The sequence below is a fragment of the Podarcis pityusensis genome (assembly GCF_964106645.2).
Source record: "Podarcis pityusensis genome assembly, chromosome: 3".
NCBI classification, from domain to species: Eukaryota; Metazoa; Chordata; class Lepidosauria; order Squamata; family Lacertidae; genus Podarcis; species Podarcis pityusensis.
Window position 1 is genome coordinate 99771 of NC_138026.1, and position 25194 is coordinate 124964.

The window sequence follows — 25194 nt, forward strand, 5'->3', positions numbered from 1 at the left end:
CGGACTTCCCCATGCCCCGAATCGACGACCTCCTCGCAAAGGTACGGAAGGGCAGAGTGTTCACCAAGTTGGACCTGCGAGGGGCATACAACCTCATTCGCATGCGGGAAGGAGATGAGTGGAAGACAGCCATGTTCACGCCCCTGGGCACCTACGAATATAGAGTTATGCCTTTTGGATTGCAAAATGGCTCCCACGTTTTTCAAGCTTTCATGCATCACGTGTTGGCGGGGCTCCTCTACAAGACGTGCGTCTGTTTCTTGGATGACATCCTGATCTTTTCGGAATCGCAGCAGGAGCATGACAGACACGTCAAGGAAGTGCTGAGCAGGCTACAGCAACATAGGCTTTACGCCAAGCTGGAGAAGTGCCAATTCGACGTGACGGAGGTGGATTTCCTGGGCTACAAGTTGTCTGATAAAGGGCTCGCCATGGACAGCGCCAAGGTCCGAGCAGTGTTGGATTGGAAAAGCCCACGCAACCGGAAGGAGGTCCAACGGTTTGTCGGCTTCGCGAACTTCTATCGCAAGTTTATCAAAGGCTTTGCGATGCAGACAGCGGCCATCACGGACACGCTCAGCTCCAAGAAAAAGAAGTTCATCTGGACAGAGCAGGCGGAGCAGTCCTTTCAGGCACTCAAGCGTCTCTTCGCGTCGGAAGAGCAGCTGCTTCATGTCAACCCCAGCAGGCCGATGAGGGTGGAGACAGACGCTTCAGACAGAGCCGTGGGAGCAGTCCTGCTGCAGAAAGACCCGCAGGGGGTTTGGAGGCCGGGAGCGTTTTATTCAAGGAAGCTCAGCAAGTCCGAACAGAACTACACCATCTGGGACAGGGAGTTGCTGGCCATTCATGCAGCGTTCAAAGCGTGGAGGCACTTCCTGATCGGCGCCAAGCACACGGTGCAGGTCTGCACGGACCACAAGAATCTAGAGCACTGGCGCACGGCACAGTTCCTGAACCAGAGGCAGATACGTTGGGCTGAGTTCTTTGCGAATTTCGACTTCCGAATAGAATATGTCCCGGGGGACACCAACATCATGGCGGATGCTCTCTCCCGTAAGCCACAGTATCTGGAGGAGGCAACGCCAGCGGCCGCCATGCACATCTTCGCACCGACAGTGTGGGCGTGCGCGGCGGCAACAGTTGACCTGGATGCGGTGCGACGAGCGTTGCAGGATGACTCCTTCGCGCAAGCAAAGATGGCAGAGGTGCACAGGGGCACGGCAGCGACCGACGAGTTCCAGCTGCAAGATGGTTTGCTCATCCGTAAAGGGGCCATCTACGTGCCGGGAGACGAACTTCGCGCCAAGGTACTGCAGCAGCTGCACGACGCGCCCACTGCCGGGCACTTTGGCAAGGAGAAGACGGTGGAATTAGTAGCCAGAGACTTCTGGTGGCCCGGAATGAGAGGGGAAGTCGCGGACTACGTGGCGAGGTGTGACACCTGCCAGAGGGCCAAACCAGTGCACAGACCGCCGGCCGGACTGCTGGAACCGCTGCAAACTCCGTTCGAACCATGGGAGAGAGTGGCCCTGGACTTTGTCACGGATCTGCCCAGCTCGAGGGGCAAGACGGCTGTGCTGGTGGTGGTGGACTTGTTCTCCAAGATGGCACATTTCATTCCGTGTGCGAAGGTGGCCACGGCGGAACAAACCGCCAAACTGTTCATAGACCACGTGTTCAAGGTTCACGGTCTGCCGCGGTCTATTCTGTCCGACCGAGGGCGACAGTTCATCTCAAACTTCTGGCAGAGGCTGATGGGCTTCCTGAACGTCAAGATCAACCTGGCGTCGGCTAGACACCCGCAGACCAACGGGCAAGCGGAGCGGGTCAATGCCATCATGCAGCAGTACCTGAGATGTTATGCGAATCAACAGCCTGCGACGTGGGTGGATTACCCGCCTCTCGCCGAGTTCGCCTACAACAACACGAAGCACGTGTCCACGGGGGTCACGCCGTTCTTCGCCAACAACGGGAGGCACCCCAGAACCTTCCCGGGACTGGAAAGAATGGGGGAGGGGGAGCCGCAGACAGCAGATGCGTTCGCGTCGGAGTTGCAGGAGGTCCACGATCAGCTGCGGCGGCACCTGGAGCTGGCTAAACACGCATACAAGGTACAAGCGGACAAACACAGAAGGGTTGGCGAAGAGATCCATGTGGGAGACTGGGTCTGGTTAGCAGCCCACGCAGTGCCGGCCAGGTCGTTGGCGAAGAAGAAACTAGGGCATAAACAACTGGGGCCCTACCAAGTCGAAGAACAGGTCAACCCGGTGGCTTTCAGGCTGGCTCTTCCGGAGGGTTCCAGAATGCATCCGGTGTTCCACAGATCGGTGCTCACTCCCTACAAGGCACCTCACAGGTTTCAGGAACCAGGAACGGCACCGGGTCCGCTCCGAGAGAGAACCGGGCAAGGGGGAGTGGCACAGGAGGAGCGCATCAACGAAGTCACGGAGATTTTGGACTCCAGATGGGGGGAAGAGGGGGTAGAATACCTTCTCGCCAAGGAGGGCACCCCGGCCAGTGCCAACAGCTGGGTGCCGGGCTACGCTTTAGACGAACCTCTGCTCAAAGAAGAGTTTCATGCCCTCTTCCCACATAGGCCAATGCCAGCAGACTTTTTCGACGACTGGCTTTTCACGCCCACGCTTTCAGCCAGCACGTTCCGGGGGTTCGACTCGGACGAGGAACCGACACGAGACGCCCGTTCCCCGGAGGGGTCACCCTCGGGATCTGCTTCAGAACCCTCGTATTGGTGGGATGATCGACCAGAGGAGCAGTTCCGCAGAAGGTGGCTGGAGGGTCCAGGACGAGCAACGTCTCCAGAAGGCAACGAGGGAGAGACGGACATGGACGTTTTCGGGGACGACCCGGGTTTCGAGCACGGCGGCACAGAGATGGAAGCGGAGGTGACCGTCGTCAACGAGAGCAGGGAGGAAGAACCGGAAGACTTCGGATGGCGGCCCGCCACGGGAAGCGAACTGTATCCGACATTCGTCCCCCTGACACAGCAGCACCCAGATCCCGCACCGGAAGGAGGGGAGGGGGGAAGAGGGGGCTTCGAGGGGGGGATGGATGTCAGGGGTTCAGGAGCAGAGGCAAGGGCAAGGGAGGAAACAGAGAGCGAGGGGGAGGAGGCAGAAGAAAAGATGAGTGATGACGACGACCCGAGATCTCCGAGTCTTTCCAGTGAATCAGAAGATTCACAGAAAGGAGCACCAGTGGCCAGGGCAAGGGGGGAGCCTAGGGGGACACCCCAGGAAGATAGAGCCAGAGGGGACTCAGAGGGGAGCAGTTGGAAATCGGGACCAGCGTCACCGCCAGAGAGCAGGGAAGAGGAAGGGCGCCAGGGATCAAGCGCTGGCAGCTCACAACAGGGGGGAGGGCACGAGTCAGGAGTGGCCACACCTCCATCGGGGAGCGAAGAAACGGTCAGACGGAAGGTGGAAGGTTGGGCGCGCGCGCCAAGTTCAAATGCACAGGAAGGTGGCGCAGTAGGCAGCCCGGAAAGGGAGCCAGGTCCTAAAGCCCGCCGAAAGGAGGGAGAAGAGTCAGGGGGGTCAGCGTCAGCGTCAGAGGAATCCCGGAAGGAAGAGACCCCGGGGGGGAGAGGGACCCAGAGAAGAACAGTCAGGCGGAAAAGGTGGAGCAAGGCTAGGATATTAAGTTGGTGTACAAGGGGCGGAGACTCAGATGGAGCTTCGCCGATCTAACCATTAGACGTAGGGTTGCACGCAGCAGCTTGAGAATGGAAACTGTAACTCAATAAAGACTTTTATTTAATGATCGCTGGCTAGCGTGATCCTCTGTGAGCTAGGATCGGGAAGCAACTCTGACAATAATAATAATAATAATAATAATAATAATAATAATGCTGCCACTGGTTAATGACCCTTGTTTGTTTAAGGATCTGTCTGTCAATGACAAGGCAATTCTGGAAGGAGAGAATGGTTTGGGAATGCAGCTCAGCTTTCCTTCCTCACTTGGTTGGAGGGTGAATATGAAAGAATAATAACCAGCATCATCTTGGAGGTGGAGATGGAAAGACACAGAAGCCTGATCTTGCTTTCTGTGAGGATCCAGTGCTATGGCATTGGGGAGCATTCCTCGAAATAAATCCCTCCATATATCACAAAGACACCACAGCCCCCAGTTACAGTCACTCTAAGGAAATCAATCCCAAAGTATGTGCTGGTACCCCTTAAATTTCTCATCAGTTGAGGATTACAGTGTGTGTAAAAATGAACAAGGGGTGGAGTACTCAGGTGTGATTGGTGTGTTTCTTTCTTTGCTTTGCTTTACTTTTTTATATCCCACTTTTCCTTCAAAGAGCTTGAGGTGGTGTACATGGCTCCTCCCATTCTCCATGTACAGTAGGTTAGGCTGAAAGTTGCCTAAGGTCACCCAGGGAACTTCATGGTTGAATGGAGATTTGGACCCTGGTCTCCCAGGTCCTAATCCAACACCCTATACCACAACTAACCCTATACCACAGCAACTCAACTTAACAACCTCTGCTTTGGCAACATGTTCTATTTACAAAGCTGATCCTGCCAAGAGTCTCACAGAACCTATACATGTCCCAGCTTTCCAAACAGCAATCTGCCTTTTAAAATCAGTCATTATCTTCAAGTGTGTCAATGCATGCACACTCTATGAAGCTATTCCCTATTTTATGATGACACATCAGCCTAATAAATATATCATATTTTAGTTTTGCATGTAACTGGTTCTTTATTTGGCTGTATGCTTTACATGAGATGTTATTTATATTACCTCGTTCTCCCTTTGCACCTGGAAGTCCAGGAAGTCCTCTACCAGGAATACCTGTAAGATGAAGATAGTAGCACCGAGGTAAGGCAATTTAAATGTTCTCCATAAATTAAATCTCACTGTTGTATCAAAGCCCCTGATGCTGGCTTACACATTAGAAATGAACTACTGTATTTTTTGCTCTATAAGACGCACCAGACCATAAAACACACCTAGTTTTTGGAGGAGGAAAACAAGAGGGAAAAAAATATTCTGAATCCCAGAAGCCAGAACAGCAAGAGGGATTGCTGTGCAGTGATCCCTCTCGCTGTTCTGGCTTCTGGGATAGCCGTGTGAAGCCTCTTCAGGGCAGGAGGAGCCTTCATCCCGCTGCCCTGAAGAGGCTGTGCGTGGCTAAGCCAGAAGCTAGAACAGTGAGAGGGAGACAAGATTTAAGAACTGCAGCCTCACATGCAAAAGCTGTTTCATGTGACTGAGAGCAAGGTACCCACCCCAATCCTGCTGGGTTCTTAAACTGAGCAAACTGTAGTATTTAGGGTGGGAAGAAGTTGGGAATTCTATTTCTCCAGCTTATATTACTGTGTTAGACTTTCACAGTGTCTCTCTCTGGCCTTTCTTCTGCAATATGATGTCACTTTTTCTAGGCCAGAAGTCTTGCCTGGACACAGCATAGGGGAGAATGGGGGAGCATTACGGAACTCATATTTCTCTACCCACATCTCTGGGGACTGTGAGAGAGCAGAAGGCAGGCAACCAGGGGCAGAATACAGGGAAATACAGGGATACAGGGAAATAGATCTGAGTGAAAAGTGAGGCCATAGAAGGTGTGTACTCTGCAGCTGCAGGCAGAGGTGATTTTACGGCAGCACAACCGATTCAACCACACTAGGTGCCACGCTGCAGGGGGCACCACAACAAAGCTGTAGAACAGAGTGCCAGAGGTGGTGGGGCGAGCAGACTCTTAGTGTCACACAGGGTGCTGCTGAAATTTGAGAACCCAAAGTCTGCCACTGCTGCAGAGGAAACCTCCAGAGTTGAGGGGAATGAAGATAGGCGCAAAGCTAATAGATACATTAGAGCTCCTTTCACTTGCTGGCTCAACCAAAGCAGGGGACAGACAAGAGAAAGAAAACCCCCCTTCAGTTGGGTTGGAGTTCATAAAAGGTACCAAGAAGACTTGGGGTAGTGCCAGTGGTGGAGCTTCATGCTCTGGCACCGGGGGGTGGAGAGCAGGCGGGGGTGTGGCACACTGCTTGCAGGGGTGTGGCGCTCAGCACAAGTGGGGGGCAGCCACGATGGCACCCCGCCGGGATCGCACTGCTGGGGGCAATGCACTCCCCCTGCACTCCTCTTCCTCTGCCAGTGGGTAGTACATTAATTTAGGTGACAATTCCCAACCGCCACAAAGGAATATGTCAGCTGCCCTGGAAACTCTATTATAAGTAGAAATAATAGCATGAACTGTGAAATAACAACCCATAATTCAACCTACCAAAGGTAATCTTTCTAGATAAGAACATGTGTATACAAGTTTCTGTGGCAGTTTTATTTAATTTCATTTTTGCACATTTTGCCAAAGACAAAACCATTTCAATAATCATTTTGCCACATGAATCACTGCTGTGGAGTTTATCATATTCCTATATAGTCAAGCTCTAGCTGTCCTTCCCTAAAAATTAAAGAGGTATTTTGTGGCCATGTACACGGCTCCCTGTGTAAAGTGTACTTTCATTTGAACAGTTAAAAATAGTTGCATTTGCAGTGTACATACTGAGCAGCATGCACAATCTAGAGGAAGTTAATTGTGTTTAAATTTTCTAGATTGTCCCCAGAATCGGGACAATTCACTGGGTATCCTGCCATCCCTCAGGATACTGGCAGGGCTAACACATCAATCTTCACTTGCTTAAAAATATATATTAAGATTTGTTTAAAGTATACGATCAGGCATCTACTGTGGTAAAAATATTACATACTAGAAGAAAAAGAAGAGAAATATCTCACCTGGGTCACCCTTTGCACCAGGTGAGCCTGGGATTCCATCGTGTCCTGGCTGGCCCCTTTCTCCAGGAGCTCCTGGGGGACCTTCAGGCCCAAGGTCACCTGCAAAAGATAAACAGACAAATTTTGAGGAACAAAATGGTGGAATTGTGGAAACAGCTGGTGCAGAATTCAATGGGCAGGCTGCTCACTGGGGCACCTATCTTGGCCAGATTAAAAATGCTGGTTTTGACTTATGAAGGCTTAAATGGCTCAGGGTTGCAACACTTCAAGGACCATCTCTCCCCATATGAACCGACCTGGGGCTTTTCTGCCATGGCTCCCAACTGGTGGGATGCTCTCCCCAGCGAAGCTTGCCTGTCATCTCCATTTCATATCTTTAGGCACCAAGTGGAAACATTATTTGCCCAGGGCTTTGGCTGATCATAAAATCTATGGCCTTTTAAATGTGTCAGGGTGTGATTGATTTTTAAAATTATTATTATGTTATGTGTTTTTATACTGTAAACCGCCCGGTGATCTTCGGATAAAAGATGGTGTATAAACAACAAGAAGAAATGATGTCTGTTCATCAAGAAAGTGTCCTGAATCTTAAAATGTAGGTTGCCAATTTTTCTGTTGCCTAACTTTATTGCTATCTTGAAAAATTGTGAACATATTCATTTTTCAGAAAAGACAGACTATTTGTTATTACAAAAATTGTGACTGACATCTCTTCACATGTACAAAGTTGGTTTTCCTGCAAAACCCTTTTTCTGGCTCACATGAACATATTAAAGTGCCAAATCATGAATGATATTTTGATAAGAAGATTATAAAACAGGATACTGCAGTTAAAATAAATTTTCTTACTTTCAATCAATACATTTTGCTACATCTACAAATTTGATCTGCAACACTGTTGAGCTCTGAAGCTGAAGTTGAGTCCACAGATCTTACACATGTACTAACTGCAATGTAACATTTACAGTTTGTGGCACATGTCATTTTGCTGTTTTTACACTTGCACCAAGGAGTTCCACATCCCTTCTGGCATCCACAAAGATTAATATTTTTGAAGGAGTCAGGGGTGGCATCACTTGTTAGCAGCACAGGTTGCAGTTCTCCACTTTCAAATGTCCAACCCAAGTCTTCAAGGCTTGATTCCTTGAAATGAAAGGAATCTGGACAAGCTTCGTTCCACACTGCTTTCATAATGAGTTGTTTTTGCACCATTTCGGTGCCATTCCCTGGTTAATATAATTTATAAATTTTGCAGCAACGTGCGTAAATATGGTCAAATGCAAGTGGAATGTGCATGTCATGTGTCTCTGGCCAGAGGATGCCATGTTGCTGTCCTCTGACTCAAGAGTGCTCCAGCACAAAAGCCCTAGTGGAGGTGCAGTCTATCCTCTTCCCCAGTCAACAGGCAGGGGTCCTTTAAACAAGAGGCTCCTGTCACTGAAGCTAGCAACTGAGCCTGAGGATGAATGCTGCTAAAGCAATATTTATATTATTTTATTATTCATCCAAGAAGGCTCCTAGAGTGGGTTACATACAGTCAAAACAAGACAGTCTACCTCTCATGGACCTGCAGCCCATGGGCCATACAAAGCCCTCCAATACTTTTGAAGCACCCTGTGGGGCACCCCAACATTTCTGTGGAATATCTGTGTGTGATTTTTAAAACCCCCAGTTTCAAGCTGTTCCTAACCTCCCTGGGGTTTCACCGAGCACCCTCAGATTACTTTCAGGAGTTTCCTATGCACTGAGGCTTCAAAGTGCTCTCCAAAATGTTCTATTCACTCTATTGATGCTTCTGGGTGCAGTTTTGGGAACTGATGGTGATGTCTTCTGAAGCTGAAGACTAATGATTACTGGTGATAGTTGTCAAAGGTACCACAGTGGGAAACAGACAGAAGAATAACGGCCAAGCAATTAGCAAAAGCAGTCAGCTGGGGATTACTTTGCTGTGCTCTATTCAAATATACAGCACTTTAGAAAAGTCTCAAAATGCTGATTTCTCTTTAACTATTTACAGTAAATTGCATTTACTTATGCAATTTCAGTATTATGTGGTTAATGGCCAGTTGGTTGAAATCACACAAATGAAATGCATGGGAAGTGGAGAGCTTCAAAGCTCTTTTTGTGCAGGATTTTCCTGCTGTGGATAGAGTTTTTATGCAAGGTGCAGACCCTGCCTACCAGGCTCTGGGAAGTTCTCATGAGATCTCACTCACACATACACACCCCGGAACATAACCCCTGTATACGTTGTGAGTCTACTGTACTTGAACTGTACTGTCCTCTGCTAAAGATTGCCAATTCTCCTCCCTTTCAAAACACCTCAGCAACAAAGGTTTAAATCTTTTGTCTAGCAGAAAGCTCTACTGAATATAATTATTTCTGAACAGATATGATTTGAATTGCTCTTATGGACCCGTCTCTCTCTGTGTGTAGAGATGGGTGCAGACTGCCTGTCAGAGTGTGTATGTCTGCTGGCATGCAGCCCACAGAGGTGTGGTAAATCCTCAGTGTGGCCCTCAAGCAGAAAAGGGTTAACTATCCAAGTCTTGTGGAATCTCCACCCTGAGCCCTGCATGGAGCTGCCCAGAGTGCTATTGCCTTTCCTTTCAATTATGAGAATGTGCTGGTCATCTATTGAAGCATCTGATTATCATCTTATCCACTTTTTAAGGCTCTTAGGCATTATTAAATCTGTTCCCAATATGGGTTAATATGGTCCAGAATTATGTTATATAAAGCCAGAACTGCAACACAGAAGAGTTCTATAAGCTTGGTTTGCAAAGCTTTGCTTTCTTTTGTTAGCAAAGTCACTTAAATAAGGCAGCTGAAATCCAGAGAGAAAAGAAATTCTGATAACATTTTACTGAGGGAATTGAACAAAAATATTGTATAATTTTAAGAGAAAGAAACAGGAAAGCCTGAAGTAGGAAAGACAGAACCTCCCTAATTTACCCCATTAGCTGGTTTATTGAAAATAGAATTCACTCTTAAATTATACACTGAATTATCTCTGTTGTTGAACTTCTAACATACTTGTCAAATTACATTTTTACCTTCTAATTTTAAAAATCCACATGCCCGTAACATCCATTTTTTAAAAATGCTGTGTAAATCACAAAGAGTAACCATTATGTTGCTGTTTTTAGAGTGAAATAGCAATTTTGACTTCAAAAATATTATTTATTTACCTTTTTCTCCTTTTAAGCCAGGAAAACCATCTAAACCTGGTAATCCCTTTCCACCTTTTTCACCTGGGATTCCTGGAATACCTTTATAATAAAGAAACATAAGGTTTTAGTGTTGCCAGCTGAGTACTTACTAGGCTTAGCTTTATCATAAAATACTGAAAGAAGCTTTGGATCACTTACCTGGAGAACCCTGGAGACCTGGTAGCCCTTTGGCACCTGGGGAGCCAGGGATGCCTGGAATTCCTGGAACACCTCTTTCACCTTTCTCTCCAGGCACGCCTGGAATACCTGTCTTTCCTGGGTCTCCCTGTAGGGTAGAAAAATGAACAGTAAATTCTGCAAACATTTAACAATTACACTATGCATTCTAAAATCATTATAGTATTCATATCTAATGTCTGAACTCACTGTAGTTACACTAAGGCAAAAACTATGTTTTACAGCCCAACTGTAAGTACAGTTAACATGCCAGCTGCCTCTCCACTACAAACCAACCCTGAAGAAGGACTAGGGGGGATGCTCATCAAATTTGCAGATGACACCAAACTGGGAGTTTTCAAAATGACCTTAAAAGAATGGAGAACTGGGCCAAAACTAACAAAATGTACTTCACTTGGGAAATTGGATGGGTGATGTGATGGGACGATGAGCTGCTTGTGTGTAAAATCCTAGTCCCTCAGAGTTTGGTCAAGTTTGCAAACCTCTGTCTGTAACGGAGCCCCTTAAACATGGCTCCGTCAGTCGCTGGCAGATTCCGACAGTGGTTGCTTTCGGAATCGCTTCCAACATAAAAGCTCCTTAACGGAAACACGTCTTCTGGACTCTCTGCGTGACAGTTTCCGGCGAGGAGTGGGTGTCCCTACAGGAGGTCCTGAAACCTCCCCACTGTTTTCGCTGGAAGTGTCTCTGAGCCATCCCTCCAGCTCCCTTTCCCTCAGCTCAGCTCCTCTCCCCCTACTGGTTCCCTCTTCAGCTGCTGAGTCTCTCCCAACCTGTGTGAGCCCTTTCACTTCCCTTCCTTCCGATGGCAGTTCCCTGACATCCACCTCCCCTCCAGGGCCCCCTTCATCCCCTCTCGCCCCCTCCTCTACGGGCGGTGAGGAGGCAAAACCCCGGAATGAACTTCCTTCATCTTCCGATGTCCCGAACACTTCTCTCCACCTGTTGCGGTTCCTGGTCTCGAAGTACTCCTCCTCCTCAGAGTCCATCTCCCCTTCCCCTTCCGATTCCGAGAATCCTTCCAACTCCTCCTCCTCATCGGTGGTCCCAAAGTATTCCCTCCGGAACCTCTCCACAGGCTGAGGTTTCCTTGGGAACCTTTGATGGAACGTTTCTATCAATACCTCGTCATTGATATCTTCTGCCATTACCCAAGTGTTTTCTGACTCCGGTTCTCCTTCCCACGCTACCAAATACTCCACCTGATCCCCCTTCCATCTGGCGTCGAGGATTTCTGCCACATGGCTGCTGCATTCCCTTTCTTCTATGACCGGTCCCCGAGTGGCCATCCCTTCTCGTCCCCCCTCATACGGTGACAGTAACGACCTGTGAAATACTGGGTGCAGTTTCATGTGGTTGGGTAACCGGAGCCTGAAAGCCACTGGGTTGACCTGTTGAATGACCTCAAAGGGACCCAATCTCCTGGGTCTTAATTTCTTACAACCTCCTTTGAACGGCAACCCTTGGGTTGACAGCCACACCCTATCTCCCACCCTTATGGTTTCACCTTCCCTTCGGTTCTTGTCTGCCTGCCTCTTGTATTCTTCCTTCGCCCTTTCTAAGTTGAGTTGGAGCTGACGATGGATTGCTTCCATTTCTTCTACAAAATGCTCGGCTGCCGGGACACCCCATCTCTCCCCTTCTCCCCCTGGGAAAGCCCTGGGATGACACCCATAATTAGCCAAGAAGGGGCTCATCCCTGTGGACACATTCTCGGCATTGTTGTAGGCAAATTCCGCCAGCGCCAACTTTTCTACCCAGTCATTCTCTCTGTCATTGACATAACACCTCAGGTATTGCTGGAGGACCCCGTTTGCTCTTTCCGCCTGCCCGTTGGTTTCAGGGTGCCGGGCAGTCGAAAAGTTGACCTCCACCTGCAGTAAGCTCATGAGCTTCCTCCAGAACCTGGAAGTAAATTGTTTTCCTCGGTCTGAGACCACCCTCAATGGCACCCCGTGCAACCTAAAAATGTGTTCTACAAATAACTTCGCTGTCTCTTCCGCCGTGACTGCATGCGAGCAGGCTACAAAGTGGCACATCTTTGTTAGTAGGTCTACCACCACCATGATGGCTGTTTTCCCCTTGGACTTCGGCAGATCAGTCATAAAATCTATCGACACTGCCTCCCAAGGTCGTTCTGGGGTTGGTAAGGGTTCTAATAGCCCCGCCGGTGCCCGCCTCTCCCCTTTGGCTCGCTGGCATTGCTCACACCCTCTTACATACTCCCGTACATCTTCCCTCACCTTAGGCCACCAAAATTCCCTGGTGACCAACCACATGGTTTTGTGTTGTCCAAAATGCCCCGCCGTGGGGCTGTCGTGCAACTGCTTGAGTACCCTCCCCCTTAAGTCTCCTTCAGGGATATACAGTGCCCCTTTGTAATACAAAGCTCCATTTCTTTCCTCGAAACCCCCTGGTTCCTCTCCCTCACCCCTAAGACCTCTGAGCTTATTCTGGGCGTATTCATCATTCTCTGTTTCCTCTACCAGTTCTCTTTGTCCCACCAATGCCGCCCCACACACCCAGCGGTCCTCTGGAATGACATGTCTCTCTTCGGGTGCTCCCTCCCCCTCCAAATATTCAGGTTTGCGTGAGAGAGCGTCCGCCCTAATGTTCTCTGGACCTGGCACGTAACAAATCTCAAAGTTAAATTTGGAGAACTCCTGGGCCCATCTCACTTGCCGTTGGTTGAGCACTCGTGCCGTCCTCCAATACTCTAGGTTCTTGTGGTCAGTGCACACTTGCACCTTATGTTGTGCGCCAATTAGCAGGTGCCTCCATCTCCGGAACGCCTCATGAATGGCTAGTAGTTCTCGGTCATACACCGTGTAGTTCCTCTCGGATTTGTTCAGCTTTCGCGAAAAAAAGGCACACGGTCTCCACTCTGACTCCTCCTTCCCTGGCTGCAGAAGCACCGCCCCAATAGCTCTGTCTGATGCGTCAGTTTCCACTCTCATCGGTTTTTGTAAATCCACATGCAGGAGTTGTTGTTCCGAGGCGAAGGCCCTTTTTAGTTCCTCAAATGCTCGCTCCGCCTCCTCAGTCCAAACGAACTTCTTCTTACTGCTGAGACAGTCCGTAATGGGCGCCGTCAGGTGGGCAAAGTTTCGGATGAACTTACGATAGAAGTTCCCAAATCCTAGGAACCTCTGCACATCCTTCCTTGTTTTGGGTGTTTTCCATTCCAGCACCGCCTGGACCTTGCCGGGATCCATGGCCAATCCCTTGTCTGACAGGCGATACCCCAGGAATTCCACCTCCTTGGTATGAAACTGACACTTCTCCAGTTTCACCCACAGCTGGTTGGCTTGCAGCCTGCTCAACACTTCTCTGACGTCTCTCACATGCTGCTCCTCATTCTCAGAATACACCAACACGTCGTCTAAGAAGGCCACACAATTCTTGTAAAGCAAAGGCCCCAGGACGTGGTTCATAAACGATTGAAAGCACGCGGAGCCTCCTTGTAGGCCGAAGGGCATAACTAAATATTCAAATGCCCCCAAAGGGGTGAACATGGTGGTTTTCCATTCATCCCCCTTCCTTATTCGTATCAGGTTGTACGCCCCCCTTAGGTCCAGTTTAGTAAAAATCTTTCCCTTCCTGACCCTTGTCAAAATGTCGTCAATCCTGGGCATAGGGAAAGCCACTGGTTCTGACACTGCATTTAAGGCCCTGAAGTCACACACAAGCCTCGGCTTGTTCGTGTTTTTTTTTATCCACAAAAAACACTGGGCTGCCCCCCACCGCCCTGGACTCTCTGATGAACCCTCTCTTCAGGTTCTTGTCAATGAACTCTCTTAGCTCCTGCATCTCTCTGTCTGACATGGCGTACAGCTTGCCTACAGGGAGCTGTGCCCCAGGGAGTAAATTGATTTGACAGTCAAAGGGTCTATGCGGGGGTAGTTGGTCAGCTTCCCTTTCGCTGAAGACGTCGCGGAGATCTGCGTATTGTCGTGGTACCTTCACGTTCTCCGTTACTTCAGTCCCTGCTAGGGTGGCTTGGGCCCCTGCCAAACCCTTTCCCTCTTTGCAGTGTTCTAAGCAATGTGCTGAACCAAAAGAAACCACTCTCTGATGCCAGCCCACCAGCGGATCATGTAACGCTAGCCAGCTCATCCCCAATATAATGGGAGCTCCTCCCAAGGTGGCCACATTAAACGCTATCAGTTCGGTGTGCCTTGCCACCTTCATTATCATTGGGACGGTCTGCAAGCTGACTTCTCCTCCCAACAGCTCCCTGCCATCGATCGTGGTCACCTGCAGGGGGTTGCTTAAAGGGATCGTCTGTATCTGGTGTTCAGCTGCAAACTCTTTGCTCATGAAATTGCAGGAGCTGCCTGAGTCCAACAGCGCCTTTATCTTTAGAGGGTGTCCGTTTGGCAGCTCTAGCGCCACTTCTATCACTAGGGCGGGTTTAGGAGGTTCTGGCGTGGGCACTTTCACTGCTCTTTGGCCTGGCTGCTGTGCCCCGACGGTGGCAGCCAGGCGTTGGCTTTTACTTGCTTCGGTATTTCTTCCTCTCTTCCCTCCACAGCTCCTACCATCCCTTGCCATTCCTTCCTCTGGGGGCAGACTCTGGCAAAGTGACCTGGCTGTTGGCAGAGATAGCATTTCCGGGCGCCTTTTCCCTCCTTCTTTCCCCCCTCACTGGGCTTTGAAACTGCGCGCGCGCGCGCTGTTCCGATTTCCATCGGCTCTGCCGGCGGGAAAGTTGGCTCTGGAATGTCTGGAATGCGGAACTCCTTCCAACGTTCCCCCTTCCCTTCCCGCCTCTCCAATGCTCTCGCCTCCTGGCGCGCTCCTATGGTCAGCGCTGATTTGGTCAGCTGGTCCATAGACTCCGCCCTGGGCGCCCGGGAAAGTTCGTCTTTCACAGCCGAAGAAAGCCCTTCTTCAAAGAGCATTTGAATGGGTTCCGCCGATAGATCCCACCCCAATTTATGGATCAACATGGTGAACTCAGTCCAGTACTCACGGACAGATCGGCTCCCCTGTTTGCAAGCCATTAACTGTCTGCGGACCACTCCCTGTTCAATATCGCTGGAAAACATCAGATCCATGGCGCGAAAGAACTTCATCGTGTCCTTTAGGACGTCACTATTCGCTGCCATCAGGGGTCTAACCCAGTCTCTCGCCCCCTTTTCAAGATGCCCAATCACGAAAGCCACTCGTGATTCCTCGTCAGGGAATTCATCAAACTGCAGATTGAGGGCATATTGCATCTCTGTCCGAAAGCCATGATAGTCTTTGGGCTCCCCCCCAAACTTCTGCACCAATCCTGGTACCTTTCTGACGAGCTGGGTGTCTTTCCCCTTTTTGTCTGCATCCTGAGCCCTCCTCTCCTCAAGCCTCGCCGTCTGCAGCGCTAGCTGGACCTCCAACACCCGGTACCTTTCTTCCAGGCTTGGACCCGCTCCAGCTCCTGCTTCTCCGGTTCCGGCTGGGTTGCTCATGATGCCTTCTCCTGCACAAGCTGCTCACGAAGACTGTCGGAATGCTGTGATGGGACGATGAGCTGCTTGTGTGTAAAATCCTAGTCCCTCAGAGTTTGGTCAAGTTTGCAAACCTCTGTCTGTAACGGAGCCCCTTAAACATGGCTCCGTCAGTCGCTGGCAGATTCCGACAGTGGTTGCTTTCGGAATCGCTTCCAACATAAAAGCTCCTTAACGGAAACACGTCTTCTGGACTCTCTGCGTGACAGTTTCCGGCGAGGAGTGGGTGTCCCTACAGGAGGTCCTGAAACCTCCCCACTGTTTTCGCTGGAAGTGTCTCTGAGCCATCCCTCCAGCTCCCTTTCCCTCAGCTCAGCTCCTCTCCCCCTACTGGTTCCCTCTTCAGCTGCTGAGTCTCTCCCAACCTGTGTGAGCCCTTTCACTTCCCTTCCTTCCGATGGCAGTTCCCTGACAGGTGACACATGTGAAAAGGATTGAGGGGGTCTTAGCAGACCACAACCTTAACATGAGTAAAAAATGTGATGCAGCAGCAAAAAAGCTAATGCTATTCTAGGCTGCATCAACATAAATATAGTGTCCAGATCAAGGGAAGTAGTAGTACTGCTCTGTTCTGCCTTGGTCAGACTATATTGGGTCCTGGGTCCAGTTCTGGGCAACACAGTCAGAGGCGGAGCTAGCAGGTACCCAGAGCGGTGGGGGCGGGTCTAGCATCCCAGGGGGTTGTGCCAGCGGCAGCAAGTGTCCCAAGGGGGGTGCCGCCTGCAGTGATGTCACCCCTCCTCAGGGATGACACCCGGGGCAGGCTGCACCCGCCGCACCACCCTTTCTCCACCAGTGAACATAGTTTAAGAAGGATATTGACAAACTGGAATATGTGCAGAGGAGGACAATCAATATAATAAAAGGTCTGGAAACCACAACTTATGAGGAATGTTTCAGGCAGCTGGGTACATTTAGCCTGGAGAAGAGGAGGCTGACAAGTGGTATGACAGACATCTTCAGATATCTGAAGGACTATCACATGGAAGATAAAGCAAGCTTTTTCTTTTTTTGGTAACATAGTTTTGTACTACTTTTCCTCTTTAAACTGTTTAACACGGTTGCACTGAGATATATCTTTGTTTACATTAGAGTGTATGACATAAAATTACATAAAATTAAAAATAAAACAACAATAAACACTCAGATAAATGAAAGCTTATTTTCTGCTGCTCCAGAGAATAGGTCCTTAACCAGGGGATTAAAATTACAGGAAATGGAAACTGACCAAATATTAGGAAGAACTTTGTGGAACTAAGCAGAACAGACTCCCTTGGAACCAATGAGGAAGGTGGTTATGTTTAGCCTGGAAAAGAGATTTCAGACATCTCAAGGCTGTCCCATGGAAGGGGGAACTTGTTTTCTCCTGCTCCAGAGGGTAGGACTAGAACCAATGGATTCAAGTTACAAGAAAGGAGATTCCAACTAAACATCAGGAAGAACTTTCTGATGCAGGTACGTAGCCGTGTTGGTCTGACGCAGTTGAAATAAAAAATAAAATAAAAAATTGTCCAGTAGCACCTTAGAGACCAACTAAGTTTGTTCTGGGAATAAGCTTTCGTATCTGAAGAAATGTGCATGCACACGAAAGCTTACGCAGAACACACTTAGTAGGTCTCTAAGTTGCTACTGGACATTTTTTAAATTTTTTAATTTTTTTCGACTTTCTGATGGTAAGAGCTGTTTGACAGTGGAACGGTCTCCCTTGGGAAGTTGGAGACTCTCCTTCATTGGAGGTTTCTAAACAAAGGTTGGATGGCCGTTTGTCAGGGATGCTTTAGCAGTGACTCCTTCATTGCAGTGGGTTGGACTAGATAACCCTTGGGGTCCCTTCCAACTCTACAATTCTATGAAACCATCCTCGGGAAAAAGATTTATGTACTTGAGAAATAGGGCGGATCGGGGCTGCTTAACCCCCCCCCCCCCTTGATTATCCTGAAGTTTCTCCTGAAACTTGCTTCCCAGATTCTTTTATCACTGTGGGGCTTTGAGTCCATGTTTAACAAGCCCTTCAAGGAAAAAAGTAGTTCAAGGGGGAAACATTAGGTGAACAAAGCATCTCCCCACCACCACCCATTTCTTCACTGCAAATCACTTCCCAATACAATTCTGAAGCAGAGAAGTGGACTAATATTATACATAGCTCCATTGTAATGTGCAGATGAAAAGAACTAAGTTTTGCATGTTCATAAAGGCTGGTGCCTTTTAAATTTCTGGACGCCTTAGCTCCTGGGAACCAGCGCCCCCTGGCCAGCCCCAGAGGCACCATTCACCTGGGGAGCTTATAGCCAGGGCTGTAGCAACAAACAGCCACACAAGCCTTTGGGAGGCAGAAAAGCAAGAGGGCATCAGAGGAAGGAGGGAAGGAAACAGGGACAGAGTCTAGTGTTGCCTGCAGCACCCCTGACTATCATTCAAGGCACCCCAGGGTGCCATGGCACACTGGTTGAAAACCCCTGAGTTAGACCAATGCTTTTTGGGAGAAGGCAGCTTCCAATGCAAATGCCCTTCTGTCCTCAAGAATTGTTTTGAATACAGCCCATACTCTTGCAGATCAGTCTTATGTCTTGGAATCAGAAAGAGATGCATTGTTTAGGATATTTAACATAGTTTATGAACAACTGTGGATGGATACCTTCTCACCAGGAGCCCCGGGGAAGCCAATTCCTGGAAGCCCAGCCTGCCCTTTTTCACCTTTCACACCTTTTGCTCCAGGTAACCCGTGTTTCCCTGCCTCTCCAGGAAGGCCTTGCACACCCTTTTCTCCTGATGGTCCTGAAAATAAAAGTTTGGATTATATTATATTTTTCTTTCTCAAAAGTAACATAATGTGTTAAAACTAATCTGAACATTTTGGTTACTGGGAAATGGGTGGGAAGGTAGCTGATGCATAATTCCAAATAGCCAAAGTTAATATTACCTGGGAGACCCATTTCTCCTATGGACCCCTTCTGTCCAGGAGCTCCTGGTTCACCCTGGTATCCTGGAGGGCCTTGGTCCCCTTTTGGCCCTAAAATGGAAAGGGGATATTAAAAAATATATTGAACTACATGACTCATTAAAATACAATGTAAGGTGCCTGCTAGATTATGAAAGAGCCCAGCAATGCTATAAAAGTAGAACTGTAATTAGTAGTCACATGCAGAGGCTTCAGGAAGTCAGGGTTTCATACCTGCTTGTCCAGGTAGACCAGGCTCCCCATCCTTCCCTGGCATTCCTGGTGTGCCAGGATCCCCTGCAGTTCCCTTCTCTCCTAATGGTCCCAGTTGTCCTAGAAAGCATAAAAATGTTGCTTCGTGTCATGGTTCTCTTTCTACCACATCTGAAGTTGTATGCCATATATGTATGTGAGAATCACTCTGAGAATAGCATGACAAATCAGTTATGAATTTAGTTATTCTGCTACTGTAATATATAAATAAATAAATCAAGCGTTTATACAGAATATAGAACTGAACTACAGCTTGACTTCATTAGGATTTAAATCTATATTTCAGTTTTCAATACTAATACTGAGCAACAAAACATGTGAAATGGCAGCAGAGGCACAGGTATCTCTAAGTATGTCCAAGGCGCCATTTTCTCATTTTTAATGGATTCAGGGAGTGGGAGCTTTTATACAAGGAACACATAGAGCAGAATATATTATACAGAGAGGATAAAAGCATGAATGGCCTGACTTTTTGAAATAAAAAGCAATTATTTCAATGTATTCTCCCTTGTTATATGTCTTATTTCCCAGGATTTGCAACATAAATGGTTTTTAATTGATTTTAACATATTATTTATTATATTGTAACCCACCTTGACCCCTTCATGGATCACTGCCTTGCCGTGGTGAAGCGGCTTGAATAACTCAGAGAAGCTATGAGCTATGCCGTGCAGGGCCACCCAAGATGGACAGGTCATAGTGGAGAGTTTTGACCAAATGCGATCCACCTGGAGCAGGAACTGGCAAGCCACTCCAGTATCCCTGCCAAGAAAACTCCATGGACAAAGACAACAGGCATATAAAAGAGTGCCTGGTGTGCTCTGGTCCATGGGGTCACGAAGAGTCGGACACGACTAAACGACTAAACAACAACAACAACCCACCTTGAGACTGCTTTGGCAAGTAGCATTATTTTAACAAAAACACATTTTCATAAGCTGGGAGAAGTGATCAGTAATGTAATGGTTCTAGGGGTTGCTTGTGCGTAAGCCGGTGCAAACACCTGGCTGGGTTGCCTGAGTGAGCCTTTTCTGTCCGGACAGCCACTCACCCGTGGCTGTCTCAATTGCTGGCAGAATCCGTCAGTTCTTAAACTTCTTCCAGCAAAGAAGCTCTTTGACGCCTAGTCTTCTCCTACTCTCTCTGCGCGAAAGCCTTCTGCGCAAGGAGGGCGTAGGCAGCGGAGGACCCCTACTCTCCCCGCTGGTCCCCGGCAAGGAGTCATGGGACCGCCTCGCCGCTTCCCCCATCTGCCTCCCTTCTCCACTGGTGCTACGCTGATTCTCTTCCCCAGAAGATGGGCTGCCTCTCCCAATCCCGGGACGCCCTCTGGAATCCCTCTGGATCTTGCTCTCTCCCTCCGGCACTGATGGCAGTTCCCTGACATCTACCTCCTCCTCAGGACCCCCACCCCCACCCCTGGCATGATTTCCCGATACAACCTCCTCTCTCTCCTCGGTCGACGATGCGGGGAATCCCCTGAAGGAACTGTCATCATCTTCTGAGGATTCAAAACCAGCCTCCCATCCGCTCGGATCTCTTCCCGCTGGTTGAACCTCCCAATCTGATTTTTCTCCCTCGGACACCTCCTCTCCCTCCTCTTCGGAGGCAGAAAAACCCACAAAGTCCCCTTCGTCGTCTGTGGGTCCAAATTCTTCCTCCCAGAATCTAGCTAATGGTTTGGGCTTATCCGGGAACAAACCGTGGAATTCTTCCACCAGATACCCGTCAGTGATTGATTCAGCAGGGACCCAAGTGTTTTCAGACCTAGGTTCCCCCTCCCAGGCTACCAAGTACTCTACCTGGCGACCTCGCCACCTTGAATCGAGTATTTCCATGGCTTCGTTACAGTGTTCCCTCTCCTCTACCCGCGGGTGGGTGGTAACCCCTCCCTCCCGTCCCGGGAATTCCCGCCCCTCCCTGTAAGGTGAAAGTAGGGACCTATGGAACACCGGATGTATCTTCATGCTGTCAGGCAACTTGAGTTTAAATGCCACTGGGTTAACCTGCTGTATTACCTCAAAAGGCCCCAGCTGCCTAGGCTGCAACTTCTTGCACCCTCCCTTTAGGGGCAACCCTTGGGATGACAACCACACCCGGTCTCCCTCCCGTATGGCCTCCCCCTCCTGACGGTGCCTGTCCGCCTGCCTCTTGTAAACTTCCTTGGCCCGCTCCAAGTTCAGCCTGAGTTGCTGGTGTAAGGCCTCCATTTCCTCCACAAATTGCTCAGCCGCAGGTACACTCCATCCTTCCTCCACCCGCCCCGGGAAGGCCCTGGGGGGACACCCGTAATTGGCCATGAACGGGCTCATTCCCATGGACACGTGTTATTGTACGCAAATTCAGCGTTATTGTACGCCAGTTCAGCCAAAGCTAATTTCTCTACCCAATCGTTCTGTCTCTCGCTGACATAGCAGCGTAGGTACTGCTGGAGTATACCGTTCGCTCTTTCGGCTTGTCTGTTGGTTTCTGGGTGCCTCGCCGTCGAGAAGCTCACCTCGACCTGTAGCAAGCTCATGAGTCTCCGCCAGAACCAGGAAGTAAATTGTTTCCTGCGATCCAAGATTACCCTCAATGGAGCCCCATGCAGTCTAAAAATGTGATCCACAAACAGCCTGGCTGTCTCCTCTGCCGTTGCTGCATGTGAGCAAGCTACAAAATGGCACATTTTAGTCAGTAGATCGACCACTACCATGACCACTGTCTTTCCCCTTGACTTGGGCAGATCTGTCATAAAATCAATGGACGCCACCTCCCAGGGCTTTTCTGGTGTAGGTAAGGGTTCCAATAGCCCCGCGGGGGGCAGCCCTTTCCCCCTTTGCCCTCTGGCATCGGTTGCACCCTCGTACATATTCTCGTACGTCTTCCCTCACCTTTGGCCACCAGAACTGCCTGGTGACAAGTAGCATGGTCTTGTGCTGCCCAAAGTGCCCAGCTGTTGGGTTGTCATGGAGTTGTCTAAGTACCTTCCCCCTCAAAGTCTCCCCTGGTACATACAGCGCCCCCTTATAGTACAGTAGCCCTTCCTTTTCCTCAAACCCTCCATTGACTTCCTTTCCGTCCCTGAGTTCCCTGATTTTTGTCTGAGCAAACTCATCGTCTCTGGTGAGCCCTGCCAGTTCTCGTTTCCCAACCAACGCTCCCCCACACACACACCGGTCCTTGGGGAACACGTGCCTGGTCTCTGGTGGCCCCTCTCCTTCCATGTACTCCGGTTTCCGGGAGAGAGCATCTGCCCTTACGTTTTCCTCTCCCGGCACGTATCGGAGCTCGAAGAAAAACTTGGCGAACTCCTGGGACCATCTGATCTGTCTCTGGTTGAGCACTCGCGCGGTCCGCCAGTATTCCAAGTTCTTGTGGTCAGTTCGGACCTGGATCTTGTGCCGCGCCCCTATCAATAGATGTCTCCACTGCCGAAATGCCACATAGATTGCAAGCAGTTCTCGGTCATACACCATGTAGTTTTGCTCCGACTTGCTCAGCTTCCTAGAGAAAAAGGCACACGGCCTCCAGTTCTGCTTGGCCCCGGGCTGCAAAAGGACCGCTCCAATCGCACGGTCGGACACGTCCGTCTCCAGTCTCATGGGCTTCTCCAGATCCACGTGCAGGAGCTGCTCTTCCGAGGCAAACGCCTTCTTCAGTTTTTCAAAGGATTGCTGCGCATCCTCTGTCCACGCGAACTTCTTTTTGCTACTAAGACAATCCGTTATGGGCGCTGTCAAGTGAGCGAAGTTCTTTATGAACTTCCTGTAGAAGTTGCTGAAGCCTAGGAACCTCTGCACATCCTTCCTGTTTTTGGGGGCTTTCCGTTCCAGCACTGCCTTCACTTTGCCCGGATCCATGGCTAGTCCTTTGACAACCTGTACTCCAGGAACTCGACCTCCCTGGCGTGGAATTGGCATGTTTCCAGCTTGACCCACAACTGATGCTTCTTCAATCTCTGTAGCACCTCCCTGACGTCTCTGACGTGTTGCTTTTCATTGTCCGAATAGATTAAGACGTCATCCAAAAAGGCTACGCAATTCTTGTACAGCAGGGGCCCCAACACATGATGCATGAAGGCTTGAAAGCAGGCGGACCCCGATTGTAATCCAAATGGCATGACTAAGTACTCAAAAGCCCCCAGGGGGGCGAACATGGTCATTTTCCATTCATCCCCCTCCCTTATCCTAATCAGATTGTATGCTCCCCTGAGGTCCAGCTTGGTAAAAATCTTCCTCTGCCTCACACGTGTCAAAATATCGTCAATCCTGGGCATTGGGAAAGTCACGGGTTCTGACACCAGGTTTAGGGCCTGGTAATCCACGACTAATCTGGGCTGATTAGTCTCTTTTTTGTCCACAAAGAACACTGGACTGCCCCCCACCGCCTTTGATTCCCTTATGAAACCTCTCTTCAGGTTCTTGTCAATAAACTGCTGCAACTCCTGCATCTCCCGGTCGGACATGGCATACAGCTTACCCACCGGTAACTGAGCCCCTGGAAGCAGGTTGATTTGGCAGTCAAAGGGCCTGTGGGGGGGCAGTCTGTCTGCCTCCCTCTCGCTGAAGACTTCCTTCAAATCAGCATATTGTGGTGGCACCTCCCTTTTTTGCTCCAGGGCCACCCCAGCCACCCTGGCCACAGTCATTCTTGGTTCCTTCCCTCCCAGACAGTGTTCTAAGCAGGCTTACTAGCTGACCCAAAGGTGACCAACCGCTGATGCCATGACACCACTGGGTCATGTATTGCCAGCCAGCTCATTCCCAGTATTATTGGGGGTCCTGCCAGCGTGGCCACGTGAAAGGCAATGGTTTCCGTGTGCCTGGAGACACTCATTCGCATTGGCGGTGTCTGGTGTGTCACTTCCCCTCCCAGGAGTTCCCTGCCATCGATGGTGGTCACCTGCAAGGGAAAATCTAGTGGCAACAGGTGGAGCTGGTGCTCCAGAGCGAAGACTCTGCTGAAGAAATTACACGAGCTGCCAGAATCTAGCAGCCCCTCCACTTTGACGGGGTGCCCATTTGGGAGTTCTAGCACCACCTCTATGGCTATAGTTGCCTTGGGAGGGTCAGGCTGGGGCACTTCTATTGGTTGCTGGCCTGGCTGCTGTCCCTGCTGGTTGGCAGCCAGGCGTTGTCGTTTCCCTGCACCGGCTCTTCCTCCCCCTTCTTGTCGTGGCCTGCAGCCCCCATCATGCCTTGCCAGGCTTTTCGTTGAGGGCAGACCTTTGCAAAATGTCCCGGTCGCTGACAGAGGAAACACTTCTTGGTAGTTTTCCACTCCTTCCCCTCCCTTTTCCGACCTTCACCAGCGTTTGAAACTTCGCGCGCCCTCCATCAATTTCCATCGGCTCCGCCGCCTGGGAAGGCTCCCTCGGCATCTCCGGAATGCGGTTGTCATGGAAACGTTCCGCCCTTATCTCCCGCTTCTCCTGAGCCCGCGCTTCCTGGTGTACACCGATCTCAAGCACAGTCTTTGTGAGTTCATCCATCGACCGCGGGCGGGGCGCTTGGGACAACTCGTCTTTCACTTCGGGGACCAAACCCTCTTCAAACAACATTTGTACTGGTTCAGAGTCCAGATCCCACCCGAGCTTGTGGACTAACATCGCAAAACGCGACCAGTAGTTTCTGATGGACAGGCTCCCCTGCTTGCACCCCATCAGCTCCCTCCGTGTCACGCTTTGCTCCACCTCTCTGGAGAACATTGCGTCCATTCCCTGGTAGAATTTCTTAAGATCTTTCAATGCATCATTCTGCGTCGCCATTAGGGGCCTGATCCATTCACGCGCCCCATCCTGCAGATGTCCAACAATGTAAGCCACCCTCTCCCCGTCATCCACAAAGTCATTTTTCTGCAATTCCAAAGCGTACTGAATTTCCGTTCGGAAGGCATTGTAGTCTTGGGGCTTTCCACCAAACTTGTGTACCAGCCCCAGGACCTTCCTCCCTATCGGGGTGGCTCTGACCTGTGCATCCTGAGCCCATCTCTCCTCCAGCCGCGCAGACAGGGTAGCGACATGCGCCTCCAGGTCTCGGTTCCTCTCGACCAGACCTCGCGCCATGGCTTCTTGCTCTGTCTCTCCGGACGGCCCTGTTTGGCTCATTGTGCTGCCTCTCCGGGGCTGTGCACAAGCAACGTCAGAGACTGACAGATTGCTGTAATGGTTCTAGGGGTTGCTCGTGCGTAAGCCGGTGCAAACACCTGGCTGGGTTGCCTGAGTGAACTTTTCTGTCCGGACAGCCACCCGTGGCTGTCTCAATCGCTGGCAGAATCCGTCAGTGGGCGTTTCTTAAACTTCTTCCAGCAAAGAAGCTCTTTGACG

At 49.9% G+C, this 25194-nt stretch overlaps 1 protein-coding gene across 3 annotated transcripts in view; it reads right to left on the reverse strand.

Moving 5' to 3' along the window:
* COL4A1 (collagen type IV alpha 1 chain) overlaps positions 1–25194 on the reverse strand; it is a 196796-nt gene that overhangs the window by 44336 nt on the left and 127266 nt on the right. For all 3 annotated transcript variants that reach the window (XM_080997345.1, XM_080997347.1, XM_080997346.1), the window contains exons 35-41: positions 18849–18947; positions 18597–18686; positions 18312–18451; positions 10146–10272; positions 9966–10046; positions 6775–6873; positions 4774–4824 (exon numbers count right to left, since the gene is read on the reverse strand). In XM_080997345.1, coding sequence (XP_080853471.1) covers positions 4774–4824; positions 6775–6873; positions 9966–10046; positions 10146–10272; positions 18312–18451; positions 18597–18686; positions 18849–18947 — 687 coding nt within the window. The remainder of the gene's footprint in view (positions 1–4773; positions 4825–6774; positions 6874–9965; positions 10047–10145; positions 10273–18311; positions 18452–18596; positions 18687–18848; positions 18948–25194) is intronic.